General features: G+C 45.1%; 1 protein-coding gene across 3 annotated transcripts in view; it reads left to right on the forward strand.

The window, feature by feature from the left end:
* osbpl10b (oxysterol binding protein-like 10b) overlaps positions 1-26,553 on the forward strand; it is a 65,025-nt gene that overhangs the window by 21,161 nt on the left and 17,311 nt on the right. For 2 of the 3 annotated variants that reach the window (XM_061673667.1, XM_061673666.1), the window contains exons 7-9: positions 6,273-6,367; positions 19,473-19,634; positions 23,385-23,904. In XM_061673667.1, the coding sequence (XP_061529651.1) occupies positions 6,273-6,367; positions 19,473-19,634; positions 23,385-23,904 (777 nt within the window). The remainder of the gene's footprint in view (positions 1-6,272; positions 6,368-19,472; positions 19,635-23,384; positions 23,905-26,553) is intronic. The other variant, XM_061673668.1, reaches the window with a different exon arrangement.

Consider the following 26,553-nt stretch of genomic DNA (forward strand, 5'->3'; position numbering starts at 1 on the left):
AGGCAGTTTTGTGCAGTATCAGCTTCCCAATGATCATGAACAAAATAAGTGATAGAAAATCAACAAACGCTTCTTCTCGTTGCCTTAAGCTTTAACATTCACGGAGAGCTGGTAACGTCTTCTTGATTGGTTTGACACTTGGCTGCTGTTTTACTGTCGTTGCACTGACACCTACAGAAAAAAATACAGCTCTTCTATCATTGTACAACGTACTATTATTTATACTGATGACTGTTATTGTTCATATAATCATAGGTAGGTAGAGTAGCCAAATATTGTACTCAAGTAAGACTATTGTTACTTGAAAAGAATATGACTGAAGTAAAAGTAAAAAGTTGTCCTCCCAAAAAATTACTGAAGAGTCAGAAAGTACAGTACAGTGAAGAAACCACTCAAGTTCTGAGTAAATGGTGAGTAACTTCTGATTTATTTTTTAAATCAGAGCATGAAGGTCAAATAAGATACAAATACCTGAATAAAACGTGAATGTGCAAATTCTGATATTGCTGTGTGTGTGTGTGAGTGTGTGCAAGATTAGCACATACCCTAAAAGATGCTTGTTTTACAGTGATTTATGAACATACAGTGGTGTAAAAAAAAGGGTTTGCCCCCTTCTTGAGTTCTTATTATTTGCATTGTTTGTCACACTTAAATGATTCCCATTATCAAACAGATTTAAATATTAGTCAAAGACAACATAAGTAAACACAAAAGGCATTTTGTAAATGAAGGTTTTTATTATTAAGGGAGAAAAAAAGAAAATCCAAACCTACATGGTCCTGTGTGAAAAAGTGATTTTCCCTTAAACCTAATAACTGATTCTGTCACCCTTAGCAGCAATCATTGGTTTTCGTCTTGGAACTTTGCCACGCAGGCCATTTTTGGCCAGTCTCTTTCTTTTGGTGGAGTCATGAACACTGACCTTAACTGAGGCAAGAGAGGCCTGTAGTTCTTTGGATGTTGTTGTGGGGTTTTTTATGTTCTCTTCTTGCAATTTTAGTTGGCCGGCCACTCCTGGGAAGGTTTGCCACTGTTCTATGTTTTCGCCATTTGGGTATAATGATGACTCTCACTGTGGTTTGCTGGAGTCCCAAAGCTTTAGAAATGGCGTTATCACTTTTTCCACACTGACAGATCTCAATTACTTTCCTTTTTTTTCGTTCCTGAATTTTTTTAGATCTCGGCATGATGTCTGGCTTTTGAGGATTTTTTGGTGTACTTCACTTTGTCAGGCAGGTCCTATTTAAGTGATTTCTTGATTGAGAACAGCTGTGGCTCTATCAGGCCTGTATGTGGCTAGAGACAACTCAGGTATGATAAACCACAATTATGTTTTAACCGGTGGGCAATCACTTTTTAATAATAAAAACCATTTAAATAGTGCATGGCGGCACGGTGGACGACTGGTTAGAGCGTCAGCCTCACAGTTCTGAGGACCGGGGTTCAATCCCCAGCCCCGACTGTGTGGAGTTTGCATGTTCTCCCCGTGCCTGCGTGGGTTTTCTAGGGGCACTCCGGTTTCCTCCCACATCCCAAAAACATGCATAAATTGGAGACTCTAAATTGCCCGTAGGTGTGACTGTGAGTGCGAATGGTTGTCTGTTTGTATGTGCCCTGCGATTGGCTGGCAACCAGTTCAGGGTGTACCCTGCCTCCTGCCCGATGACAGCTGGGATAGGCTCCAGCACGCCCGCGACCCGAGTGAGGATAAGCGGCTCAGAAAATGGATGGATGGATAAATAGTGCATTTTGTCTTTACTTGTGTTGTCTTTGACTATTTTTTAAATTAGTTTGATGATGAAAAACATTTAGGTGTGACAAACATGCAAAACAATAAGAAATCAGGAAGTGGGCAAACACTTTTTCAAAGCACTGCAAAATATGACTACTGTGTTTTATCAAGTTAGAAGTGGGCTGGAATTTCCACATTTGGGCAGACAGTGCCAGACAAATATTACAATGCATGAAAACTGTTGTTTTTTTGTCATCTGAAATGTAAACACAATCATGCCCCGTTGCCTTCACTGAGAACGCTGATTAGCTGGGAAGCCGTAAAATACTACTTTAGTAATATTTAACAGAGTAAATGTAGCGCTTTCCTACACACCTCTGCATATAATTTAAATCAAGAGACCATTGTGACCATGTCGCTAGGATCCTAACTCTTCTACGACCATCAAGTTTCCCATTTCCGTCCCTATGTTTAGTCTTTGGATACTGCAATCTGCTAATAGGCTCAACACTCAAAATCCTATAAATGATAGACTGTGAAGTGGAATGTGTTAAAACATCTAAATATATTCTATGATTCATGTCACATGCAAAATTACAGATCAAGTGCCTCACTTCCCATCTTTATGTTGCGCAATAACAGGCCTCTCAGAATCCAATTTGTTACAATTGAACTTTTTAAAAATATATTGTGGCTTAAATGTGTAAAAGTTAAAGTGTATGGTTATCATTATCCGATGAGTTCAGTCGCACTGCTTTGAAGTTGTGGACTAAGGACAGAATGACATCTTTAGATAATACTTTAATTTTAAGGTAAATATGGTGTACAGATTCTGCATTTTAATTGTATCTTAGTGTTATGGTGACTGGTGGGGCTTTACATAATGAAAAGTTTGCAGACAAAATTTTGTCAGTGTGGCAGTTTTAACTAAGCAGCATAAAAAGTAAGGACATTTGTGTCTGGTAGATTATTTTTTGAAAGAATGCTTTTTGGCACATCTCCTTGAGCCGTCACCGTATCGTGGTGGATGGGTTTGTGTGTCCCAATGATCCTAGGAGCTAAGTTGTCTGGGGCTTCACGCCCCTGGTAGCGTCACCCATGGCAAACAGGTCCTAGGTGAGGGACCAGACAAAGCACGGCTCCAAAAACCCCTATGACGAACAAAATATAAGGATCGAGGTTTCCCTTGCCCGGACGCGGGTCACCGGGGCCTCCTTCTGGAGCCATGCCTGGAGGTGGGGCTCGAAGACGAGCGCCTGGTGGCCGGGCCTGCACCCATGGGGCCCGGCCGGGCACAGCCCGAAGGGGTAACGTGGGTCCCCCTTCCCATGGGCTCACCACCTGTGGGCGGGGCCATAGGGTTCGGGTGCAGTGTGAGCTAGGCGGTGGCCGAAGGCGGGGACCCTGGCGATTCGACCCCCAGCTACAGAAGCTGGCTCTAGGGACGTGGAATGTCACCTCTCTGGCAGGGAAGGAGCCCGAGCTGGTGTGTGAGATTGAGAAGTTCAGATTAGATATAGTCGGGCTCGCCTCCACACACTGCTTGGGTTCTGGTACCAGTCCTCTTGAGAGGGGTTGGACTCTTTTCCACTCTTGAGTTGCTCACAGTGAGAGGCGCAGAGCAGGTGTGGGTATAATTATTGCCCCCCGGCTCGGTGCTTGTACGTTGGGGTTCACCCCGGTGGACGAGAGGGTAGCCTCCCTTCGCCTTCGGGTGGGGGGACGGGTCCTGACTGTTATTTGTGCCTATGCACCAAACAGCTCACGCTTCAATGCTCACGTGGGCAATGACAGTGAGACCTGGAAGGGCGTGATTGGGAGGAACGCCCCCTCCCAATCAGAACCCGAGCGGTGTTCTGTTATTGGACTTCTGTGCTCACCACAGATTGTCCATAACGGCCGTAAGGTAGTCGGTGCCTGTCATGGCGGCAATCCACAAAGCTGTTGGGGGACACCAGCGGTGAGGGATACCGTCAAACTTAAGAAGGAGTCCTATAAGGCCTGATGGGTACCGGCTGGCCAAGCGGAATGCAGCTTTGGTGGTCGCTGAGGCAAAAACCCGGGTGTGGGAGGAGTTCGGTGAGGCCATGGAGAACGACTTCCGGACTGCTTCAAGGAAATTCTGGTCCACCATCCCGCGTCTCAGGAGGGGGAAGCAGTGCACCATCAACACTGTGTATAGTGGGGATGGGGCGCTGCTGACCTCGACTCGGGACGTTGTGAATCGGTGGGGAGAATACTTCGAAGACCTCCTCAATTCCACCTGACATGCCTTCCCATGAGGAAGCAGAGTCTGGGGTCTCTGAGGCGGGCTCTCCTATCTCTGTTTGGTCCCTGTACGACCGGTCTCAGAGTTTGGAACGAATTGCCGGCAGTCAGTCGGACACTTTTCCAGTGAGGGTTGGACTCTAGCCAAGGCTGCCCTTTATCACCGATTATGTTCATAACTTTTATGGACAGAATTTCAAGGCGCAGCCGAGGTGTAGAGGGTGTCTGGTTTGTTGGCCTCAGTATTACATCTCTGGTTTTTGTAGATGATGTGGTTCTGTTGGCTTCATCAGGCCGTGATCTCCAACTCTCACTGGAGCTTTTCGCAGCCGAGTGTGAAGCGGCTGAGATGAGAATCAGCACCTCTAAATCTGAGACCATGGTCCTTAGGGTGGAGTGCCCTCTCCAGGTCGGGGATGAGATCCTTCCCCAAGTGGAGGAGTTCAAATATCTTGGGGTCTTGTTCACGAGTGAGGGAAGAATGGAACAGGAGATTGACAGGCGGATCGGTGCAGTGTCTGCAGTGATGCGGACTTTGTATCGGTCTGTTGTAGTGAAGAAGGAGCTAAGCCGAAAGGCGAAGCTCTCAATTTACCGGTCGATCTAAGTTCCTACCCTCACCTATAGACAAGCGGCCGAAATGAGTTTCCTCCGCAGGGTGTCCGAGCTTTCCCTTAGAGATAGGGTGAGAAGCTCAGAGTAGAGTCACTGCTCCTCCACATTGAGAGGAGCCAGATGAGGTGGCTCGGCCATCTGTTTAGGATGCCTCCTGGACGCCTCCCTGGTGAGGTTTTCCGGGCATGTCCCACCGGGAGGAGACCCCGGGGACGACCCAGGATACACTGGAGAGACTATGTCTCTCTGCTTGCCTGGGAATGCCTCAGGATCCCCTCGGAAGAGCGAGCGGAAGTGGCTGGGGAAAGGGAAGTTTGGGCTTCCCTGCTGAGGCTGCTGCCCCCGCTACCCGACTTCGGATAAGCGGAAGACAATGGATGGATGGATGGATGCTTTTTGACAATAAATCTTATCGCATTGGAAAGCCTGTTTATTACCATTTTTAATGTTCCCACATGGGTTGTACGCATTAAAAATTTGCCAAATCTTCTCTTACAATGCTAAACAGCTTATTTTGCTGTTGCCAATGACTCTTGTTTGGTGTTTGGTGGATTAAATGACTGAAGTTTGAAGATATATTGGCAATTTAACAATTTATTAATCAACAACAACAAAACGGCATATACAGCCACAACTGCTGTGGGATGGCTTTGGGATTCTTGAACCAGCATTTGTCTCAAGTCAGCCAACATGGTTGTGTTGGTCAATCAGGCACAAACAGCACAACCAAGCTGATCCAACAAGGGTTGCGGTTAGGTCTGCTGGTCGGCCATTCCATCGGCTCCACTCCCGAATTCTGGAGGGAGTCGATGATAAATCCAGCTCTGTGGGAACGGCTGTTGTCATCTTGGAGGATAAAGTTCGTCCCCGGTCTGTGGAGATTGTATTGCCACTGGTAGCAGAATCTTGATATTATTCTCCACTGATATTGCCTGCCATGGTGACTAGCCTCATTTTTCCAGTGAGAGAGATGCCGCCCCACACCATCAACCTGCCTCTATCAAAAGATGTTACTCTATCAGCGCAGCAATCAGCATAGTGTTTTTCACGTCTACTCCGTAATTTCACACTGCGATCCATGTCATGAATCTGCACTCAACACTATTCCTCCACATGTTCAGGTTCCAGTCTTTTTGGATGTCATCTTTATGGTACTAGGGCTCACTCCAAACAATACTGGTTTTGCAGAGCACCAACTTGAAGTTGCCCTGTTGCACTGACCCCATCTAAAGCAGTAAAATGTGACATGCCGATTCTTCGAACAGACACCCACTGACCACTTTAGGGGGGCCCATGTTTACTTGGGGTACCAGAAGCTCAAAACAAGAGTCAATGGCAACAGCAAAATAAGCTGTGTGGCTTTTGCATAGAAGATTTGGCAATTTTTTCATTGGCGCAACCCACATACTTTTCTTTGCTGCTCATCCCACCAATGCATGTTCCCTACAAATGTGGCACCATTTAAAAAGGAAATAAACAGGCTTTCCAATGGAATCAGCTTCATTGCCAAAAAGCATTGTTACAATAAAACATACTCTACCGAACACAAATAACAGTACTTTTTGTGCTATTTTTATTGACTGCAGTATTTCTACTTTAAAATACTAATGGGATCATCTTCTTCGTCGTCTTTTTCTGATTTGGTATCACAATACAGACAGTTCGACTGGATGGAACAGATCTCCTCAGAAGCAGATGACAAATGATGTATCAAAACCGGTACTGTTCAGTAACCACTCCCACCATATTGAGGTATTGTACATTCTGTTAAATTTGACCATGTCATAGCAACAACAAACAATAGTATTTTTGGGAGAAGACAATATTTGAGAATACAGTATGTGTGTGGTGTATGTGGAATACAAGCCTAAGGGTGTCATTCATGACACATTTATTTACAACCTGAAGGAACCTGTGTTTTAAAATCTCCTAACTTCCGTGGTTCCAAGCGTGTTCGTTTTCGTGAAAGAACGTCGTTCACAACAATGTATAAAAAGCAACCAATTTATTCCTGACAGAGGAGTCTATACATTTTGCAGAGCTCTGGGTTCGTAACTACCCTAACTTATTCTTAGCAGATACAGTAGTAGAACAAAACTATCTGACTCTCCCCCAGACTTATACAATGTTTCAAACAGGCCGGTGTGGAATCGCTGTCGTCCGATTGGTCCGTAATCTGACGTCATCGTTGTTCGGCCAAATGATGACTATTTGATCTGGGTCCAGACGTCGCCTGCCGATGTCTCCTGCATTCAATGTTTATAGTGGCTCCCCGCAGTTCCTTTCTTCTTTGCCATCTGTCTCCAAATACCCCCTGATGGGGCCACATACCCCCCGCTGGGGGCCTTCCTGCAATATACTCCTATACTCCAATACACATTCTCTTCCAAACTAGTTAGAATTACATTTTAGAATATAAAGTATTCTATATTCCCTTCAAACCCCAATTCCAATGAAGTTGGGACGTTGTGTTAAACATAAATAAAAACAGAATACAATGATTTGCAAATCATGTTCAACCTATATTTAATTGAATACACTATAAAGACCTAATATTTAATGTTCAAATGGATAAACTTGATGGTTTTGAGCAAATAATTATTAACTTTATGGCTGCAACACATTCCAAAAAAGCTGGGACAGGGTCATGTGTACCACTGTGTTATATCACCTTTTCTTTTAACAACATTTAATAAATGCTTTACAACTGAGGACACTGTTGCAGCTATAAAATTCCAAGTTAATGATTATTTGCTAAAACCAATAAAGTTTATCAGTTTGAACATCAAATATCTTGTCTTTGTAGTGTATTCAATTAAATATAGGTTGAACATGATTTGATTTAACACAACTTCCCAACTTCATTGGAATTGGGGTTGTAAAAGAAAACATTCTAGACATGTTAAATCATAAACCCAACAGAACTGGTGAATCATTACTCATTTCTGCTGCTGTGTTCAACATTAAATTCATTTACATACTTTATAATGTCATGTTCTTATAAAAATATATGTCGTTGACAGTTTTCACCCTCACAATTGACAATTCCTCACTCGTGATAACTTACTTTCATGTCAGACCACTTGAATTTGTTCATGAAGATATTGTTTTTTATGTTTTACATTGAAAATCAAAACGTAAACGTTTTCTGTGGCTCACTTATTTTGTTAGTGTAAACATGTAATTATGAAAGAAGGTGCAATGACCACAAATACCTCTCCACTAATTGTGAAGAAGGCAGCCACTGTATGTAGATATCTTGCGTTAAACATTAGGCCACTGGGTAAACCATTTTGTCAGCCCTGCAGCACAAAATAATGAATTTTGGATCACTACCTCTTACAGGTCCTTCCCTCAGGTAGGCGCTATCGAACAATGCCAACTAAAACCAGAAGACATTCCAACAGCTTCTCTTGTGTTTTTAAGTCTCAAAGTATTTACTGTCAAAATGGCTGTCTATTGTTATACTAGAGCGGCTCCAACTACCGGAAACAAATTCCTTGTGTGTTTTTGACATATTTGGCAATAAAGAGGATTCTGATTCTGGACAGACAAGTTCACACTCTCCAAACCTTCATGAAACATTAACTTGATGTTCCTCATGTTGGAGAATAAGAGAGTAAACACTGTGAGATAAATGGGAATGACAAGTAATTTTAGCCACAGCAAGTCCACAGGGGAGAGAATTTTGCCCTGATTTGTTTTTAAAGACAATTAAAGAGGGGCTTGTCCACCAACCAGCCCAGGAACTTTGAGTTCCTGGTAGCAAGGAGTTCCTGTTACCAAAAGGTTCCTGTGGCCCATGTGGTTTGTGTTTCCATTGAGTTCAGGGTAGCTTAGGCCAATTCTGATCAGATGAAGTATTATAAGTATAGTAATTTTATTTAGTTCAGTAATTAATTTTGTTGAGTGTGTGAGCCTAGATTTATGAAGAACATTTGGCACCTCTGCACAAGACAGTGTTCTGTTGTTGAGTCAAAGCAAGAACCCTAATGATTTTGAATTATATTAGACCCAGGGTTCAACAGTCACATAGGTATGTGCTTTTTTTGTCCTTATTCTACGAGCTGTAACTTTCCTGTAACTCATGATGGTTGGTTGTCAAAGTTCATTTTGGTTTGTGTAAATACAAAAAGAAGCCCAATAAATATTTGTTAACAACAATTAATCTTGGGTCGTGAAATGGTACTATAGTACATGGAGACTCAGGCCTTCATCAGATAATATGGAGTGCAATTGTAACAATACATTTTCTCAGCATCCAGGTATGCATGACTGTGGTGATAGGGTCTCCAGCTACTCTCAACCTTTCTGATCTGGATGAAGTTTGCATCTATCAACAGGGGGAGCTCTACAGCTCAGTCAGATCTAATTTTTGTGTTTGATTCACAAATCAGGTTAAAAGTTTCATTCTTGGATCTCTTGAAAGGCGCTTTATAAATCTAAGCTTTTTAAAATTGTAATTAAACATGAATGTAGTTTTATTCTTGCACAAATGAGTATTACAGTTTTAACTGAGTTCTAGTATGGAGAAAAGACGATTGAGAAGGTGTACCGACAGAAGAAAATTTTATTTGCACCAAATCAGCATCAAATGAATGTATTCATTTGGTTACATATATATTAATTTGGGTGTATTACACTAGTCTATTACACTCCTATTATTCTGTAGACCATTTATAAAGCGCCATAAACGTGTGTAAAATAATTTTAATTGAATTTGTTAGATTATTGGTAGCCAATGGAGTTGCTGTAAGTTTGTGGTGGTATGGTGGTACCAGGGTGTTTTGGAGATCAGACGGGCTGCGGAGTTTTGAGCCCGCTGGAGTTTAAGGCGAGATGTTTGAGGAAAAAGGGAAGAAAAGAAGAAAAGAAGAGAATTAAAGTAGTCAAGGTGGGAAGTGACGAGGCTGTGGAGAAGAATAGCAGTCGTGTGAGGGAAGGGGCGGAGCCGGTTGATGTTGCGAAGGTGGAAGTATGATGAGCGGGTAAAATGAGAGTGAAACGAGAGAGCTGTCAAGGATGACACCCAGGCACTTAACCTGAGGGGAACGGGAGAGTGAGGAATTGTCATGGTCCTTTGTTTCAAGTTGTTTTTCTTTGTGTTGCAGTGTCTGGGTGAGCGAATTTGGGCGTTGACATCGGTGACGCACCTGTCATGCATTGTAATCATCAGCCTTTTTAGGGGGCACCGTGACAGTGTGTGGGCGTCGAAATATTCACGTTTTTGCCCCGTGCTTGCCGCCTGTTCTGACCGCTGTCCAAATTTAGGTTCTATACGATTATACCACACGGACCTTTTGTCGTGTCTCCTTGCGTTATCTGTATTTTGATTCTCTCTGGTGGTGAGTCCCTTTAGTTTTGTATGTCTCGCCATCACATGCTCTGTCATTTAATTAAAATTGTTTGAACCTCTTACCTAGTCTCTTTTTTGGGATCTGCCCTTACGGCATTGCCGCCTGTGACAGGAATTGTCAATTGTGAGGGTGAAAACTGTCAACTTTTGAAAGGGTGTTTTGGGTTCCAATGGGAAGAAGTTCAGTTTTATTGCTTTTGAGTTTCAAAAAACTGGAGGTAATCCAGGATTTGACTTCAGAAAGACATGAGGTAAGGAAAGTGGGAGGAAGTGTCAAACTTGGTTGATCAGAAATGTAGCGCTGGGTGTCATCCACGAAGCAGTGGAAAACAATATATTTGCAGAAAATATTGCCAACAAGGAGGAGGTAAATGATGAAAAGAAGCCGCCCAAGAACAGAGCCCTGGGGAACGCCTGAAGTTAATGGTCTGAAGATTTGAGCTGAATAAACCGGGAGCGGTCTGAGAGATAGGAGTGGAACTAGAGGAGAGGTGTCTCTGTGATACCACTGGCAGAGAGTCTACTGAGGATGGTGAGTGAGATGGTATCAAATGCTATGGTCCAGTCAGGTTGGATGACAATGGAAAAAGACCAGAGTCTTTTTGGCTTGTGGGACTCCTGAGGCAGCTGATGGGTACCGGCTGGCCAAGCGCAATGCAGCTTTGGTGGTTGCTGAGGCAAAAACCCGGTTGCTGAGGCAAAAAACATGGAGAAAGACTTCTGGACGGCTTCGAGGAAATTCTGGTCCACCATCCGGCTTCTCAGGAGGGGGAAGCAGTGCACCATCAACACAGTGTATAATGGGGATGTAGCGCTGCTGACCTCGATTCGGTACATTGTGAGCCGGTGGGGAGTAATCCTTCGAAGACCTCCTCAATTCCACCGACACGCCTTCCCATGAGGAAGCAGATTCTGGGTTCTCTGAGGCGGGCTCTCCTATCTCTCCGGTTGAGGTCACCGAGGCGGTTAAAAAGCTCCTTGATGGCAAGGATGAGATTCGCCCGGAGTTCCTAAAAGCTCTGGATATTGTTGTGCTGTCCTGGTTGACACGCCTCTGCAACATCGCATGGACATTGAGGACAGTGCCTCTGGATTGGCAGACTGGGGCGGTGGGTGTGTTCCAACTACAAGGGGATCACACTCCTCAGCCTCCCTGTAAGGTCTATTCAGGGGTGCTGGAGTGGAGGGTCCGTCGGGAAGTCGAATCTCAGATTAAGGAGGAGCAGTGTGGTTTTCGTCCTGGCCGTGGACCAGCTCTTCACCCTCGGCAGGCTCCTCGAGGGTGCATGGGAGTTCGCCCAACCAGTCTACATGTGTTTTGTGGACTTGGAGAAGGCGTTCGACCATGCCCCTTGGGGGTCCTGTGGGGGGTGCTTCGGGAGTATGGGTACGGGTAGTTCAGTCCCTGTACGACCGGAGTCAGAGTTTGGGCCGCATATCCGGCAGTAAGTCGGACTCCTTTCCGGTGAGGGTTGGACTCGGCCAAGGCTGCCCTTTCTCACCGATTCTGTTCATAACTTTTATGGACAGAATTTCAAGGTGCAGCCGAGGTGTAGAGGGTGTCCGGTTTGGTGACCTTAGTATTGCATCTCTGCTTTTTGCAGATGATGTGGTTTTGTTAGCTTCATCAAGCCGTGACCTCCAACTCTCACTGGAGCAGTTCACCGCCGAGTGTGAAGTGGCTGGGATGAGAATCAGCACCTCCAAATCTGAGACCATGGTCCTCAATCGGAAAAGGGTGGCGTCTCCTTGTCGGGGATGAGATCCTGCCCCAAGTGGAGGAGTTCAAGTATCTTGGGGTCTTGTTCACAAGTGAGGGAAGAATGGAACGGGAGATCGACAGGCTGATTTTGTATCGGTCCGTTGTGACTTTGTATCGGTCCGTTGTGGTGAAGAAGGAGCTAAGCCAAAAGGCGAAGCTCTCGATTTACCGGTCGATCTAAATTCCTACCTTCATCTATGGTCACGAGTTGTGGGTCGTGACCGAAAGAACAAGATCCCGGACACAAGCGGCGAAAATGAGTTTCCTCCGCAGGGTGTATGGGCTTTCCCTTAGAGATAGGTTGAGAAGCTTGGTCATCCGGGAAGGGCTCAGAGTAGAGCCACTGCTCCTCCGCATTGAGAGGAGCCAGATGAGGTGGCTTGGGCATCTGATTAGGATGCCTCCTGGACGCCTCCCTGGTGAGGTGTCGGAACACCAGGAGGAGACCCCAGGGACGACCTAGGACACGCTGAGAGACTATGTCTCCCAGCTGGTCTGGGAATGCCTCAAAATCACCCTAGAACAGCGAGATGAAGTGGCTGGGGAGAGGGAAGTCTGGGCTTCCCTGCTAAGGCGACTTCCCCCGTGACCCAACCTTGGATAAGCGGAAGAAAATGGATGGATGGATAGTGCTTTCCCGCCAAGTGGTGCTTTGCCGCCATCTTCTAGCATCTATAGGTATGTAGCGATTATGTATGAAATAAGAATTGTAATTTATTTAGGATAAAATAATAAGCCGGGAGTGATGTTTGCGTTACTTCTGGTTTATCGTAATTTTGATTTAATAGTTAAAAATGCGGCATGGTGGACGACTGGTTAAAGCGTCAGCCTCACAGTTCTGAGGACCCGGGTTCAATCCCCGGCCCCGCCTGTGTGGAGTTTGCATGTTCTCCCCATGCCTGCGTGGGTTTTCTCCGGGCACTCCGGTTTCCTCCCACATCCCAAAAACATGCATTAATTGGAGACTCTAAATTGCCCGTAGGCATGACTGTGAGTGCGAATGGTTGTTTGTTTCTATGTGCCCTGCGATTGGCTGGCAACCCGTTCAGGGTGTACCCTGCCTCTTGCCCGATGACAGCTGGGATAGGCTCCAGAACACCCGCGACCCTAGTGAGGAGAAGCGGCTCAGAAAATGGATGGATGGATGGATAGTTAAAAATCAAACTAATGTCTCGAATAGGGCACCATGTCAAATTTTTCAAGCTTAACTTTAGGCAAAATGACGACAAACCTTTTTAATCAGTCACAGAATCTGGAGGTTGCTAAACTCTACGAAATGTTGAGTCTTAGGTTACAGAGGTTTATTGAAATTCAGAACACACACAAAATACGACCACGAGTGGAATTTTGTGGTATATTTAATGAAACACACAACTGCAACTAAAAACTACAACGAGAAAATAACACTAAGGGTAAACGAGAGAGAAAATAAGGCGTACGAAAATGGAAATTAGGACATCGTGTGCGGTCGCTGGGCTAAACTAAATGAGTGTGTGAGCGTTTAATGCGTCGAGTCAGAGCGAGAGAAGGCAAAGTTGGGATTTCGTATGAAGCTACGAATTTCCCCACAATTATTATGCACTGATGTTGTACATCATAGTAAGGATTGCAGTGTTGACTCACGAACGCTGATCAGCTGGTCTTTGGGGGTGGTCTTCCTCCGGATCTCAGGTGGGAACGAAGGAGGTTTGGTTGAAGAAAAAACAGATGCAGAAAAAGATAAAAGAAATCGGAAAGGAAAGTTGTTGTCCCATTTGGGATCCGCTCATAACTTCCCTGCCGGTTGACCTAGTGGTGAGCCGAGCTCTGGGCCACAGAGGCGTGCGGGATCCGTCAGGGATCCCAACACCTGGTCGTTGAGGCCCCGCCAGCTTTGTTGCAATGGGCGTTCGTGCACGTGGTGGCACCCGGAGGTGCCCGAGGACAAAAAGGGATACAAAAGAAGAGGGAGGGGTGGCCGGAGGTAACCCAGCTGGCGAACTACCAGCACAGAAGGAAAAAGAAGCCTCAACTGAACTCTACTCCAGTTCTACTCAACTGAGAAAGGTGTGAGTTTAGAGTTAAATACCCCAGGGGAAGTGCCGACTTGGAGAAGAACACGCCCACCAGCCTGAATCTTGTCCACAAATTTCAGTAAATAAGTTTTAAATAATAATCTCAAACACTCCCAACTTTGTAGAAGATAGAATAGAATCATTGTTTAAACTTTGGTAGTGGCAGATGGGTTGCTTATTGTTCAATACAATATTTCGTACTGTTTGAGTTCAAAAACATGCAGAGGACATGTCAAAGTCAGAATGGGGACACAGACACCAAGGCATACATTTGGAATATTTCTACAGAGTTTGCAAGATATAAAAACAGACATTTTATCTTCTGTTAACAAACATCAGAGGCACGTCCGCAAGTTCTGCCGTTTGCAGTTCCTCTCAACGCCAGTGTGTGGAGCCTCATGCGCATCGGTGGATATTAACCACATAATCTTCCCCAACCATTTGGTCCGGGAAGGGGTCTTTTGAAGACAGGAATCAAGATTTGACGGGAAACTGCTCATTCGGTTAAGGTCCACTTGACGTGCACCACGCCCTGTCCTAGTCGTCGTCTCACAGCAGGGCAGCGTGGAGGAGTGGGGTTCTCAGGTGGTCGTGAGTCTCTGTGACGCGTCAAATTTGCATTGTGCATCTCCGCTACAGGTACTTACTGTATAAACCTTGTGAGGCGTTTGATTACTCACAGATTTTGTTATTTGCAGCAGGGCTCATTTGGGGGGCACACTGTATTGTAATGTCTTATTTCAAGCAAGATGGCGCCTACCAGTGTGGTCGCCTCGGTAACGCACTCTCTAGTATTGTCTTTGTTTTTGTGTTTTTCGTCCGTCTTTGGAGACCTTACACGACTCACTTACACAAGGGGAGACCTGCTAACCATCAAGGAGGCTACTCCGGACTTTCTGTCACCAACTTTCGTAAATCCGCTCAGTTTTTTCCCCCGAGTTACTCACCGGAGCGGCGTCCGCGGTTTTCGGCGCATGGAGGCGGAAGCGGCGCCACAGAGGAAAACGAGTTGGCATTCAGGTGAAACTCCGCATGAGAGGACACAGATTGGCGTTCCCGTCGATCCACCTCGCGAATGTACGCTCCCTACCCAACAAAATGGACGAGCTTCATCTTCTGTTAAAGACCAGTAAAGACTTCGGACGTTCCGCGGCCATGTGCTTCACGGAGACCTGGCTTTGCGACGCTGTACCCGATGGCGCCGTCATGCTTCCCGGCTTCAACATTCATCGAGCGGACCGCGACATGGAATCATTGGGGAAAACGAAGGGCGGCGGGATATGCCTCCATATCAACGAAAAATGGTGTACGGACGTCACGGTGCTCAGCACACACTGCAGCCCGCATTTGGAGTCGCTGTTTTTGAACTGTAAACCATTCTACTCGCCACGTGAGTTTGCATCCTTTATACTGGCTGGAGTCTATATTACACCGCAAGCTAACACGAACGCCGCATTGCTAACGCTCGCCGAACAAGTCAACGAAATTGAAAAAAAACACCCAGACTCACCCCTCATTATTCACGGGGACTTTAACAAAGCTAAACTCAACCACGAACTCCCTAAATACAAGCAGCACATCGACTGTCCTACCAGGGAAAATAATACTTTAGACCACTGCTACACTACGGTAAAAAACGCATACCGTGCTATACCTCGTGCAGCCCTGGGCTCGTCTGATCACTGCTTAATTCACTTAATACCGACGTACAAGCAAGAACTTAAATGTGCGAAGTCAACAGTGAAAACAGTGAAAAAGTGGACCAATGAAGCAAAGATGGAACTTCAAAGCTGTTTAGACTGCACAGACTGGAGTTTCTTTGAAAATTCACCTTATGGGTGGCACAAGTCAGTGCAAACTGTAGGCCGGTCCCAAGCCCGGATAAATGCAGAGGGTTGCGTCAGGAAGGGCATCCGGCTTAAAACCTTGCCAAACAAATATGAGCGTTCATCCAAAGAATTCCATACCGGATCGGTCGTGGCCCGGGTTAACAACGTCCGCCACCGGCGCCGTCAACCTGCGGGGCGCCGTTGGAAATTCAGCTACTGTGGGTCAAAGTCAAAGAAGAAGAGGTGGAAAGCGGGTTCTTCGGCAGAAAGAGAAGAGGAAAACACAGAGCCTAGAACTGAATGTGGGGACTTTGAATGTTGGGACTATGACAGGAAAATCTCGGGAGTTGGTTGACATGATGATTAGGAGAAAGGTTGATATATTGTGTGTCCAGGAGACCAGGTGGAAAGGCAGTAAGGCTAGAAGTTTAGGGGCAGGGTTTAAATTATTTTACCATGGTGTAGATGGGAAGAGAAATGGAGTCGGGGTTATTTTGAAAGAAGAGTTGGCTAAGAATGTCTTGGAGGTGAAAAGAGTATCAGATCGTGTGATGAGGCTGAAATTTGAAATTGAGGGTGTTATGTGTAATGTGATTAGTGGCTATGCCCCACAGGTAGGATGTGACCTAGAGGTGAAAGAGAAATTCTGGAAGGAGCTAGATGATGTAGTTCTGAGCATCCCAGACAGAGAGAGAGTTGTAATTGGTGCAGATTGTAATGGACATGTTGGTGAAGGTAATAGGGGTGATGAAGAAGTGATGGGTAAGTACGGCATCCAGGAAAGGAACTTGGAGGGACAGATGGTGGTAGACTTTGCAACAAGGATGCAAATGGCTGTAGTGAACACTTTTTTTCAGAAGAGGCACGAACATAGGGTGACCTATAAGAGCGGAGGTAGAAGCACACAGGTGGATTACATCTTGTGCAGACGATGTAATCTGAAGGAGGTTACCAACTGTAAGGTAGTGGTAGGGGAGAGTGTGGCTAGACAGCATAGGATGGTGGTGTGTAAGATGACTCTGGTGGTGGGGAGGACAATTAGGAAGACAAAGGCAGAGAAGAGAACCATGTGGTGGAAGCTGAGACAGGACGAGTGTTGTGCAGCTTTTCGGGAAGAGGTGATACAGGCTCTCGGTGGACGGCAGGAGCTTCCAGAAGACTGGACCACTGCAGCCAAGGTGATCAGAGAAGCAGGCAAGAGAGTACTTGGTGTATCTTCTGGCAGGAAAGGAGAGAAGGAGACTTGGTGGTGGAACCTCACAGTACAGGAAATCATACAAGGAAAAATGTTAGCTAAGAAGAAGTGGGACACTGAGAGGACCGAGGAGAGGCGAAAGGAATACATTGAGATGCGACACAGGGCAAAGGTAGAGGTGGCAAAGGCAAAACAAGAGGCATATGATGACATGTATGGCAGGTTGGACACTAAAGAAGGAGAAAAGGATCTATACAGGCTGGCCAGACAGAGGGATAGAGATGGGAAGGATGTGCAGCAGGTTAGGGTGATTAAGGATAGAGATGGAAATACGTTGACTGGTGCCATCAGTGTGCTTGCTAGATGGAAAGAATACTTCGAGGAGTTGATGAATGAGGAAAATGATAGAGAAGGGAGAGTAGAAGAGGTAAGTCCGGTGGACCAGGAAGTGGCAATGATTAGTAAGGGGGAAGTTAGAAAGGCATTAAAGAGGATGAAAAATGGAAAGGCAGTTGGTCCTGATGACATTCCTGTGGAGGTATGGAAGCATCTAGGAGATGTGGCTGTGAAGTTTTTGACCAGCTTGTTCAATAGAATTCTAGTGCGTGAGAAGATGCCTGAGGAATGGAGGAAAAGTGTACTGGTGCCCATTTTTAAGAACAAAGGTGATGTACAGAGCTGTGGCAACTATAGAGGAATAAAGTTGATGAGCCACACAATGAAGTTATGGGAAAGAGTAGTGGAGGCTAGACTCAGGACAGAAGTGAGTATTTGCGAGCAACAGTATGGTTTCATGCCTAGAAAGAGTACCACAGATGCATTATTTGCCTTGAGGATGTTGATGGAAAAGTACAGAGAAGGTCAGAAGGAGCTACATTGTGTCTTTGTAGATCTTGAGAAAGCCTATGACAGAGTACCCAGAGAGGAACTGTGGCACTGCATGCGGACGTCTGGAGTGGCAGAGAAGTATGTTAGAATAATACAGGAAATGTACGAGGGCAGCAGAACAGCGGTGAGGTGTGCTGTAGGTGTGACAGAAGAATTTAAGGTGGACGTGGGACTGCATCAGGGATCAGCCCTGAGCCCCTTCCTTTTTGCAGTGGTGATGGATAGGCTGACAGATGAGGTTAGACTGGAATCCCCGTGGACCATGATGTTTGCAGATGACATTGTGATCTGCAGTGAAAGCAGGGAGCAGCTGGAGGAACAGTTAGAAAGATGGAGGCATGTACTGGAAAGAAGAGGAATGAAGATTAGCCGAAGTAAAACAGAATATATGTGCATGAATGAGAGGGCTGGTGGGGGAAGAATGAGGCTACAGGGAGAAGCGATAGCAAGGGTGGAGGACTTTAAATACTTGGGGTCAACCGTCCAGAGCAATGGTGAGTGTGGTCAGGAAGTGAAGAAACGGGTCAAAGCAGGTTGGAACGGGTGGAGGAAGGTGTCAGGTGTGTTATGTGACAGAAGAGTCTCTGCTAGGATGAAGGGCAAAGTTTATAAAACAGTAGTGAGGCCAGCCATGATGTATGGATTAGAGACAGTGGCACTGAAGAGACAACAGGAAGCAGAGCTGGAGGTGGCGGAAATGAAGATGTTGAGGTTCGCTCTCGGAGTGACCAGGTTGGATAAAATTAGAAATGAGCTCATCAGAGGGACAGCCAAGGTTCGATGTTTTGGAGACAAAGTTAGAGAGCGCAGACTTCAATGGTTTGAATAGTGAGTATATTGGAAGAAGGATGATGAGGATGGAGCTGCCAGGCAAGAGAGCTCGAGGAAGACCAAAGAGAAGGTTGATGGATGTCGTGAGGGAAGACATGATGGCAGTTGGTATTCGAGAGGAGGATGCAGGAGATCGGCTTACATAGAAAAGGATGACGCGCTGTGGCGACCCCTAACGGGACAAGCCGAAAGGAAAAGAAGATAGGGGCAAATGGTAAAAAACTTTCACATTTTATAAATGTATGCTTCCATCTAGTGGTTATGAAAAAGCTGTTCACTTTCATTCCAAAATGCCACCGCCACCTAGTGGTTATAAAAAACTGTAGCCTACACTTTCATTCCAATATGACAGAGGAACATATGACTGCATATATGTACAATTGTGCTCATACGTTTACATACCCTGGCAGAATTATTATGAAATTATGATTTTTTAAATGATGACTGAACTACAACCATCATTAATTTATTTATTGTTATGTTTTGTTTTGTGATAATGCTTTTCTGAAATGCTTGACTGTTTAATTGGAATCCCGTTGAAATAAAAATTTGGCCTGGTCCTTCATGTTTTCTTTAAAGAATTTAACCTATCTTACAAATTCTGCCTGGGTAATCAAACATATGAGCACAACTGTGTGTTTTCTCATTTACTAAATAAAAGTAGGGCTGTAAATTTCAAAATTAGAGCAAGTAAATAAAAAATAAAAAAAGGATTACGTGTTCAAATAAAGTGCTTAACTTCAGAATAATTATTTGAAAAAAGAACTAACAAAATACAGATAATCATGTTTTGATCATATGGGTACAAGCAAAATCATGCATTGAAAAAAATGTATTGTACATAGGTAGAAGATTTTTCCAGAATTTTGAGGTCAACTTTGGGGGTGCGTATTATACATTGGTGTGCATTATACACAAGAAATTACGGTACATGTCCATTAGCAGGGACAGCAGCAGACCGGCATTCCAGACAGCGTGGATCCCAGTGACGAGACCACAGACACAGAAGAAAACGATGATGAGGACCTGGGAGTTCTTGATGAGCAACGAAGCATCATCCTCCATCTACTTTCCCAGCTCAAACTTGGAATGGACCTCACTAAGGTGAGTGTCTCATCCTTGCCTTTATTGTGTGTTCTTTAGGTGACTTGACCTTCCCTATATATAGTCAGAACCTGGGTATAGAGATGGGTGGTATGTCAGTAGAGAAGAACTTGCTGGTCATGAAACCAGCTGAGTTAATTTAGGATGCATGCAGTCCCATCACAGAAAACATGAGCATCGGAGTTCAGTGTAGTAGTTATTACTACCAGATGGTGTGTGTTAGTTATTCTACACAAAACTATTGGATATAAGGCACATTCTACAATTACATACGGTAAGATGGAACAGTCCGTATCAATGGTTGACCATATTTTAAAACATTGATTCGAATAGGAAACTGGCCAAACACTCAACATCATAAAACCCTTTAATAACGGGATGGAAAATATATCAAGTCACGTTTAAACAATATTCACTATCAACAAATGTAAAAATAAGTAATCCAAACCAGTGATTCCCAAACACTGTGTCACAGCATGTTAGTGTATTCAACTGGCTGATAAAGTCAATATCGTTCGATTGTTTCAGTGCTAGTTCTTTGCTCTCTTGTGTTATTGAACCTCCTGCATGTTTTCTTTACCCACATCTCTCTGAGGGTTTGGTTCTAGTCTGTAATCACATGGCTTGGACTCTGGTGATTGTGGTGACTCTTTCAGACCAATCAGCTAATGTGATTACCGATAGCCCACTGCTCTCGATCACAAGAAGAATGTGCTGATAGAATAGAATCTAAGAAAGACAAGGATTTATACTGTGTGCTTCTCAGCCAGCTGAAAGTGTCAACAGAAACAGTCATTCACTCCCGAAATAAGTAGTCATCTGTCCATCTGCATGCTTTAGATAAGCTTTAGCTTCACTAAATAGGATGAGCCATATACTGGAGAAAATGGATGGATGATGAAAATGGATGGATGTGCGCCACCAAGAGAAACCAATAACAGGTGTGGCGGTCCGTGCTGGCCAGTGTTGCCGTGGACGTACACGTACACCTTGCTCCAGTGACGGCCGCTGGACGAGCACCGCCGGAGCGGGGTCGGCTGGCGGCCGCTGGACGAGCGCCACCAGACCAGGGAGTGATATTTGCTGCTCCTACAATGCCAGCTGTCTCCGGAAATAAATGAGCGACCAAGAAACATCCTCTAGCTCATCGAGGATCAGCTGACAGGTGTGCCCCTGCCGCTCAAGCAGGCCTCCCCGTTCAACCAGGACCTCTTGAACAGGATCCATGACAGCGGGCTGCATTGTTAGTCGGATCATTCTGTCACGCTTTGAGGTTTTGACAGCAAGACAGAAACCACGACAGACCAAGACAGAAAGGTGGAGGACCCCAGCGCAGGGGAAACAGGGAATCTCGGGAGAGCAAATCTTAAAAAAACGGTTTATTTAAAACACACACACATACACACACAAAGGGGAAAACAAGGCCCAGAGAAAAATCCATCCATCCATTTTCTGTACCGCTTCTCCTCACTAGGGTCGTGGGTGTGCTGGAGCCTATCCCAGCTATCTTCGGGCAGAGGCGGAGTACACCCTGAACTGGTTGCCAACCAATCGCAGGGCACATATAAACAAACAACCATTCGCAGTCACATTCATACCTACGGACAATTTTGAGTCTTCAATCTACCTACCTCGCATGTTTTTGGGATGTGGGAGGAAACCGGAGTACACAGAGAAAACCCAAGCAGCCACTGGGAGAATATGCAAACGCCACACAGGTGGGGCCGGGATTTGAACCCCGGTCCTCAGAACCATGAGGCAGATGTGCTAACCAATCAACCACCGTGCCGCCACAGACAAAAAAACAAAAACAAAAACAAAAAAAACTAAAAAACTGAAGCACTAGGATAAACTCACCACACAAAGCATAACATCACAAGTGAAATGTGACTCACAGCAATTGACGACAGTGATCGACAAAGACTGAAAGAAACCAGTGAACTAAATACAAACAACGAGACAACGAGGAACACCTGGACAAGACACGAGTGGCTGGATGAAGCTGATTGGATAACACAGGGTAGCACTCCACCGGGTTGCTCTCAGGTGGACTCCTGTACCCGAACCTCTCGATTGAGTGGGTGGGGTCAGCCTTTGCGGTCCAGGCACAGCAATTACAGGACACTTCTGTCAGTCATTGTGCATGCGAAATGGCGTCAATTCACTTCCATGTGTCCGCAGACACACACCACTGGGACTTGTTCGCTGGGTGTGAGGCCACTCACTCATTGCGACAAATAACTTATGAATATGCAAATTGCTTGGGTATCCCCTCACTCACACTTTGGTCCTACACACATTTATAATTTACATAGCCACTCCCACCACACTTGTTGTACAGCCGGGTTCACGACTCTTGTCCTGTTCTGCCCTCACACGGTGTAGCACCACTGCCCCATACAACACTCATATCTAATGTGTCATTGTTCTTGATATATAATCCATCCATCCATTTTCTGAGCCGCTTATCCTCACTCGGGTCGCGGGCGTGCTGGAGCCTACCCCAGCTATCATCGGGCAGGAGGCGGGGTACACCCTGAACTGGTTGCCAGCCAATCGCAGTTCTTGGTATATAATGATACAGCATAAAATGAATACATATCCTTCTTTCTGCTTGACCTAACAACCGAACAGGACAGGGGAAAAAAATGGTTGCAGGCTGTCGAGAACAGGTGGAGACAAAAACCAAATGAGCAGACAAGATGTGACCATGTAACAGGAAAACCTTGACAAAATATGAGACAAACTAAATCTAATCAAAACAAAAGTCAACAAAAACACAGGTCATGATCATGTTTGTATTATTTTAATCATGACATCCTATTGCAGGTGTGTCAAACAAATTTCTGTCGCGGGCCACATTGTAGTCACGGTTTCCCTCAGAGGGCCGTTGACTGTGAAACCATAGAAATGTTTAGTCACCTCATAATACTATTACATAAACACAACAAATTGATGGATACCAAGTTTTGAAATCAGAAGTCAAGGATAATAGTTTGTTCAACTTAGTTACTGAAAACAGAAAATGCTTGCAATAGCTCAACAATACTATTTATTATATATGAGAATTTGAGCAAGAATCATCTATGTCAACTTCCAAAATTGAGACAGATGATTTGCTTTCGCAGGCCACATAAAATGAGCTGGCGGGCCAGATTTGGCCCCAGGGGCTCGAGTTTGACACCTGTGCCCTAATGAATTAGCAAATTTTCTGCATATTAAATTAGAGATTGTGAGAATTGCGGGGTGCTAGCTGTTGTTCAGGTGAAATAGCTGTTGTTCATATCAGAGCACAACGATACATGACAGCAATATAATAAAGCTCAAGCAAACTGTCGTTTTTCAATTATTTCCCGAAAAGTTGTCATTTTGGAGGGGAAGGGATTCCAATATATAAAATATGACTAAGTACTGCCACGTCATAGTATAGTGCATTACTTTTTCCATACCGACGATGCAGTGAATTTGGTTTCCACTTCTGTCTCTGACGTTACACCAAGACAGGGGAGCGGCTTGATTTTGGCGATGAAAAAATGGGCGTTCCAAAGGCAATTAGTTATTTTCCAGTTGCTCCAAAATGAATTGATATTATTGAAAATGACTGAAAAAATACATAAAATCAACGTTTTAGTGAAATATGGACCATTACGACCCCATAACTCCTTTAAACAGAACAAGCGGTATAGCAAATGGATGGAGATGAACAAAGTATAATAACTTTATTCTTTCTATCTTTTCTTCCTCTCACAGGTAGTGCTCCCTACATTCATCCTAGAGAAGCGCTCTCTCCTAGAGATGTATGCCAATTTCATGGCTCACCCTGACATGTTCCTCTCCATCACTACTGGATCTACGTCAGAGGAGCGCATCATCCGCTTCGTTGAGTACTATCTTACTGCCTTCCATGAGGGCCGAAAGGGCGCAGTGGCCAAAAAGCCCTACAACCCCATGCTGGGTGAGACCTTCCACTGTTCTTGGTGTGTGCCTCGGGACCATGTTCGGTCCCTCACAGCTGCCAGCTGTATGAGTCCCAAATCAGCCGCCACCTTCACATCTACGACTTCAAACAGCTCGCAGAGGGGGAAAGATAGTTGCAGTGGCTTACAATCTGGTTACCAGGTTCGTTTTGTGGCAGAGCAGGTGTCTCACCACCCGCCTGTATCAGGCTTTTACTACGAGTGCAAGGAGAAGAAGATGTGTGTTAATACTCATGTCTGGACCAAGAGCAAGTTCTTGGGCATGTCTGTTGGCGTTTCAATGGTTGGAGAAGGTAAGATAACTACTTTTTAAACACCTGTGATTTCATTATAGCATTTTCAGAAAGAATTATACAGTACATGATGTTTCTTAAACCCTTTTTAATGAAGTGCACAGTGGTAGTAAAGAGCCGAGGTGTAAGACATATCCCTATTATATTCATATATTTATTTGATATTATTATTATTTTTTGACTCAGGAACAGCCATGGAACATTTAACCTGTGTTAATTTGTCGAACAAGATTAACTAACAAAGATTAGACTTTGTTTCATAGTTGCACAATCAGGCATGCATGAATGGATGCAATCAAGAGAATGCACGTGCACAAAGGTGAACGCACGTGTTTAAAATTATAATATAAATAGAATGGCATGTGCAATAAAGTCTAACTAATTAAATAGCTGAAGGTGTTGAACAATACATACTGTACATGAGTTCTGCTTGACTTAATGGCTGACTGTGTGTGTGTGTGCGTGTGTGTGCGTGTGTGTGCGTGTGTGTGTGTGTGTGTGTGTGTGTGTGTGTGTGTGTGACTGTGTGCGTGAGTGAGTGCACGTGTCCATGTGTGTGTGTGCCTTGGGGAAACAGCTGTGGATCAATTCGACCAGGACATAAGACAGCTGGCTGTTATGTAAGCGTCAGGGAGGAAGGGGGAGCATAGCATGATGGGAGCTCAGTAAGGACATGAGGCAGACAGTTTGAAGAATTTGTTGCCATTGATTTATATTTTAGGTTTTTTTTACAGTACAGTACAGTACACCAGTTCCCAAAATTTTTTGCACCACGGACCAGTTTCACAATGCACAGGCATAGAAACAGATAAAAACAATTGATTAAATATACAACTCACCATTACACCTAATGCTAAGAGCACAGGTAAATGTACCTGCAAAGCATTGCTGCCTGCTGTACCTCCGATGGTGCCAGTGAAGCAGCTGCAGGGTCGTCAGCCGGGAGCCCCCCCTCACAGATGTTTCAACCCTTTCGTCCCATCTCAGGGTGGTGGGGCAGTGACAGGGACGTCTCCCTCCCTGGCTTATGGATCCATCACTCTGTCCTTGTGTTATTGTGCATGTGGATGTGGAATGAAACCCAAGGGACTATGCATGGCAGGGGTGTCTATTTAGTATAGGTACAGGCCTTCCCACATACCCAGCTGTCTTAGTCCAAGGCTCCTTGCTTCCCTCTTTCCTGCAGAACCAGAGCCAAAAGCTGGCTTGCTCTGCCTCCTCCGCCAGGTCCCTGAGTGACTTCCTCAGCTTAGATCCAGTGATTCTGAGGGACGTCATGAGCCACTGTGTGGTGGTTCCAGCGAAGCCTCGGCACCCAATCTCCATTGGGAAAACAGTCACCTTCCATGCTGCTTGGTGACATGAAGCGACCACATCACTGTATCATTCCTTCTTTCTCTCGTAGGCTATTTCCATCCCCTCTTCCCAAGAACTGTCAGCTTCACCATGATGACTGACTTCGTGGAGCTAGACTAGAGGACGATATCTGGCCGAAGGGTGGTATGTATGATGTCCTTGGGGAACCTTAGCTGTCGGTCAAGGTCAGCTCTCATGTTCAAGGAGGAACCGCTGCTTGGTGCTGCTACTCTGGCTTTCACCTCCTTGCTGAATGACCCGGATCCACTGCTGGGATGTTAGCGGACTGCTGTTGTTACCTTCGAGCCTGCGTGCCTTCATGATTTCAGCCAGCCTGTGTAGCATTCTGTCATGCCGCCATCTATACCGGCCCTGCTCCGCCTTGCACCCAGAGCTGCAGAGGCGGCATGCCTCCTCTGTGCTGTACCACAGATACAGGTTCCGGGAAATTGGAAGAGTGTTGTATGTGGCTCTGATGTTGTTTGGGGCATCCTCCACATGTCAGCCCAAGAGATAGTTCTGTCAACAACTGCCTCCTATGTTGTTTTCTCCCTTGTTGTTGCTGGACGAAAGCTTAGATTTTGTTGCTCTCCTCTTCGATTTTAATAACTTCTTAGATCACCAGGTCTTTCCGTCATTGAAGCCTTGGAGCACATTTTGGGTGCTGCTCCCCACTCGAAGCCAGACCTCCCTTTCTGCTGTCTCTCCGGGCACTTCGGTTTCCTCCCACATCCCAAAAACATGCATGGTAGGTTAATTGACGACTCTAAATTGCCCCGTAGGTGTGAAATTGAGTGTGAATGGTTGTTTGTTTGTATGTGCCCTGCGATTGGCTGGCAACCAGTTCAGGGTGTACCCCGCCTCCTGCCCGATGATAGCTGGGATAGGCTCCAGCACTCCCGCGACCCTTGTGAGGATAAGCGGCTCAGAAAATGGATGGATGGATGGATGTTAAACTCAAACTAATGTCTCAAAAAGGGCACCACAACGATTTTTTTTTCAAGTTTAATTTTAGGCGAAATGACAACAAACCTTTTTAATCAGTCTCATAATCTGGAGGTGGCTACACTCTACGACATTTTGAGTCCTAGGTTAAAGAGGTTTACTTAAATTCAGAACACACACAAAATACGACCACGAGTGGAATTTTATGGTATATTTAATGAAACACACAGCTACAACTACAAGCGACAACAAGAAAATAACACTAAGGGTAAACGAAAGAAAGAAAATAAGGTGTACGGAAATGGAAAAGAGGACATTGTGTATGGTCGCTGGGCTAAAATAATTGAG

The sequence above is a fragment of the Phycodurus eques genome, chromosome 4, assembly GCF_024500275.1.
Source record: "Phycodurus eques isolate BA_2022a chromosome 4, UOR_Pequ_1.1, whole genome shotgun sequence".
In the NCBI taxonomy this organism is placed as follows: domain Eukaryota; kingdom Metazoa; phylum Chordata; class Actinopteri; order Syngnathiformes; family Syngnathidae; genus Phycodurus; species Phycodurus eques.